Source organism: Priapulus caudatus, unplaced genomic scaffold (assembly GCF_000485595.1).
Source record: "Priapulus caudatus unplaced genomic scaffold, Priapulus_caudatus-5.0.1 Scaffold75, whole genome shotgun sequence".
In the NCBI taxonomy this organism is placed as follows: domain Eukaryota; kingdom Metazoa; phylum Priapulida; class Priapulimorpha; order Priapulimorphida; family Priapulidae; genus Priapulus; species Priapulus caudatus.
In genome coordinates, this window is record NW_014577136.1 from 206,479 (window position 1) to 208,846 (window position 2,368).

Genomic DNA, 2,368 nt, shown 5'->3' on the forward strand with positions numbered 1-2,368 from the left:
GAGAGAGAGACAGAGACAGAGAGAAAAAGAGAGAGAGAGACAGAGACAGAGAGAGAGAGAGAGAGAGAGAGAGAGAGAGAGAGAGAGAGAGCCATAACATTATGTTCCAATAATATATGTCATATCGCCAGGAATCATAGATAGAAAATAACAGATCAAGGTAGCAACTCACAACTGATGTGGATTGACACAGGTGTTCGGGCCATCTGCGGCCCCGCAAGCGCATCTTTCTTCCTCCTCCGGTATCATCGGTTCTGCTCCCGGCCAGTATTTGTGTTCGACACCATATCCGGACTCCCATCTCGCGAAGCTACGATCGACGTAAGTGTACCGTGATTGCACACGACATGCATGAGCACCGATTGCATATCTATACTACTACAAGAACGAACGATGCGTGCCTGCTATGCATTCCGCCGTTTTCTCGTTTAAGATGCCCAAAATTGCCACACTGTCAGGTGATCACAAGTAGGGGCGCATGAGCACATTACAACTAGTAGTAGTATATTCCCATATGCGGATTTTATTGAAAGGGAACAGCGGGCGCAACAACCATTTAAAATAAAAATTGGAAATAATCCTCCAATCTGTTTGAAATGTACCTAAATATTTCAACTTGAACAACTAAGACTTACGCGATAAGGTGGCCGTCATCAGTATTATAATGCATACGACTTCCTTTGCACTCATATCTCAGATACTGCTCACAACTGATTGACATATTGATCAGCTGGCTTATCTGCCGCAGTGAGACATCTTAAACCATAAATAGAAACCATTATTTTACACTGACGTTAAATATATACATGCTGTAATAATAATTAGCAAAACATGAAAATAACATAATGCGTAAAAAATCACTCCTGTTAATTGCTATTCACTCCTAATATGTTGCATAGTGTATAAAGGACATGTATGATATATTGTGAGAACGAAAACTTTTTTTATTGGATGTTAACTTTTAATATTTATTTATCAATATATATATNAAAATTTCTATTTACTCTCATAATACAACTCCTAAATATAAGTTACATAACGCCAATGATGAACAATCATTAAAGGAATTCGTTGGTAAAACTTAAATACTTAATATACTTGGAAATTTAATACTTAATCAAAAACTTACTTAAAGATATTAAACAATTTCAGGCAATATAAATAATAGGATATCACCGTTGAGGATTAATCATGTTTGTAAACAAATAGGTTTGAAGGGCGATTTCGTTCACAGTGCGTGCTTATTATTTTATTATTCTATGTTATTAATTACCTGTATAGTTAATTGATCTGGAGTAGGAGAATGCCTCCGCATACCCAGCGACGTGTAAACACTTCATAGCGTCGTGAAATATCATAGTGATTCCTGCAAGTGTATATAACCAGCCAGATGGCCACACAGGTCAGGCGAGAGACAGAGAAAATTTCATAATTCGGCAAGTGCACAGGCTTTGTTGGGTTAGATCAAGAGCTAATAATAACAATAATGTATTAATAAATTAATAATGTATTAATAATAAAATAATGTACTAAAATGTAATAATATACTATGTAATAATGTAATAATGTAATAATGTAATAATGTACTACTAATGTACTAAAATAATGTAATAAATTAATAATAATACAATAATGTACAAAATGTACAATAATGTAAAAAAATGCACAATGTACAATTAAGTACAATAATGTATAATAATAATAATGTATTATTAGATCTTAGGTAGACTATCGGCCATCAACGAACAACAGAGAGCCTGGCAACCAATTGTTCAACATCGCAGAAAAAGCTACGCTGCATGGATACATGATATGGTCGCCTGACGCTACCGATCAATGTTCGCGTTTAGACTTAAATAATTTATTACTGCTCCAAAACGCATAATCTGAAAAAATAGATCTAAATAGGATCTCAGCCCATCGCGGATATATCACTGATTACACCAACTTGAAAAATACTAGGAGTTCATGCAGTTATAGCATAAAAAATTGGAATTGAACACGCCGTGACTCCATAGCATATTTGATTATATTGTCTCCAGGAGTGCGACGAATTAGAAAGCCGGTGTGATTTAAATGATGAAATCGTACCTCCGTGTGTTTCTGAGAAGATGCACTGAACCTTGAATGGAGAAAGCGCCTGTGAGCCATCTGGGTCTATAAAGTATTCTCCATAAAATAGTCCTGCTGGTAGATTCTCATGTTCATAGTATTCGGCGCACGTACGGTACGGTGCTGCAGTGAAATTAATATTAGCCACTATATTATATAAACAGCTAAGCGACCAGGATACATGGTAGCATGTAATGCTGGCTATGTATGCATAGCTAAATTATGTAATGCTGGCTATGTATGCATAGCTAAATTA

At 35.8% G+C, this 2,368-nt stretch overlaps 1 protein-coding gene across 1 annotated transcript in view; it reads right to left on the minus strand.

The window, feature by feature from the left end:
• LOC106821471 (adhesion G protein-coupled receptor E2-like) overlaps positions 1 to 2,368 on the minus strand; it is a 17,624-nt gene that overhangs the window by 6,086 nt on the left and 9,170 nt on the right. Inside the window, exon 5 of the mRNA XM_014826295.1 lies at positions 2,092 to 2,235. Coding sequence (XP_014681781.1) covers positions 2,092 to 2,235 — 144 coding nt within the window. The remainder of the gene's footprint in view (positions 1 to 2,091; positions 2,236 to 2,368) is intronic.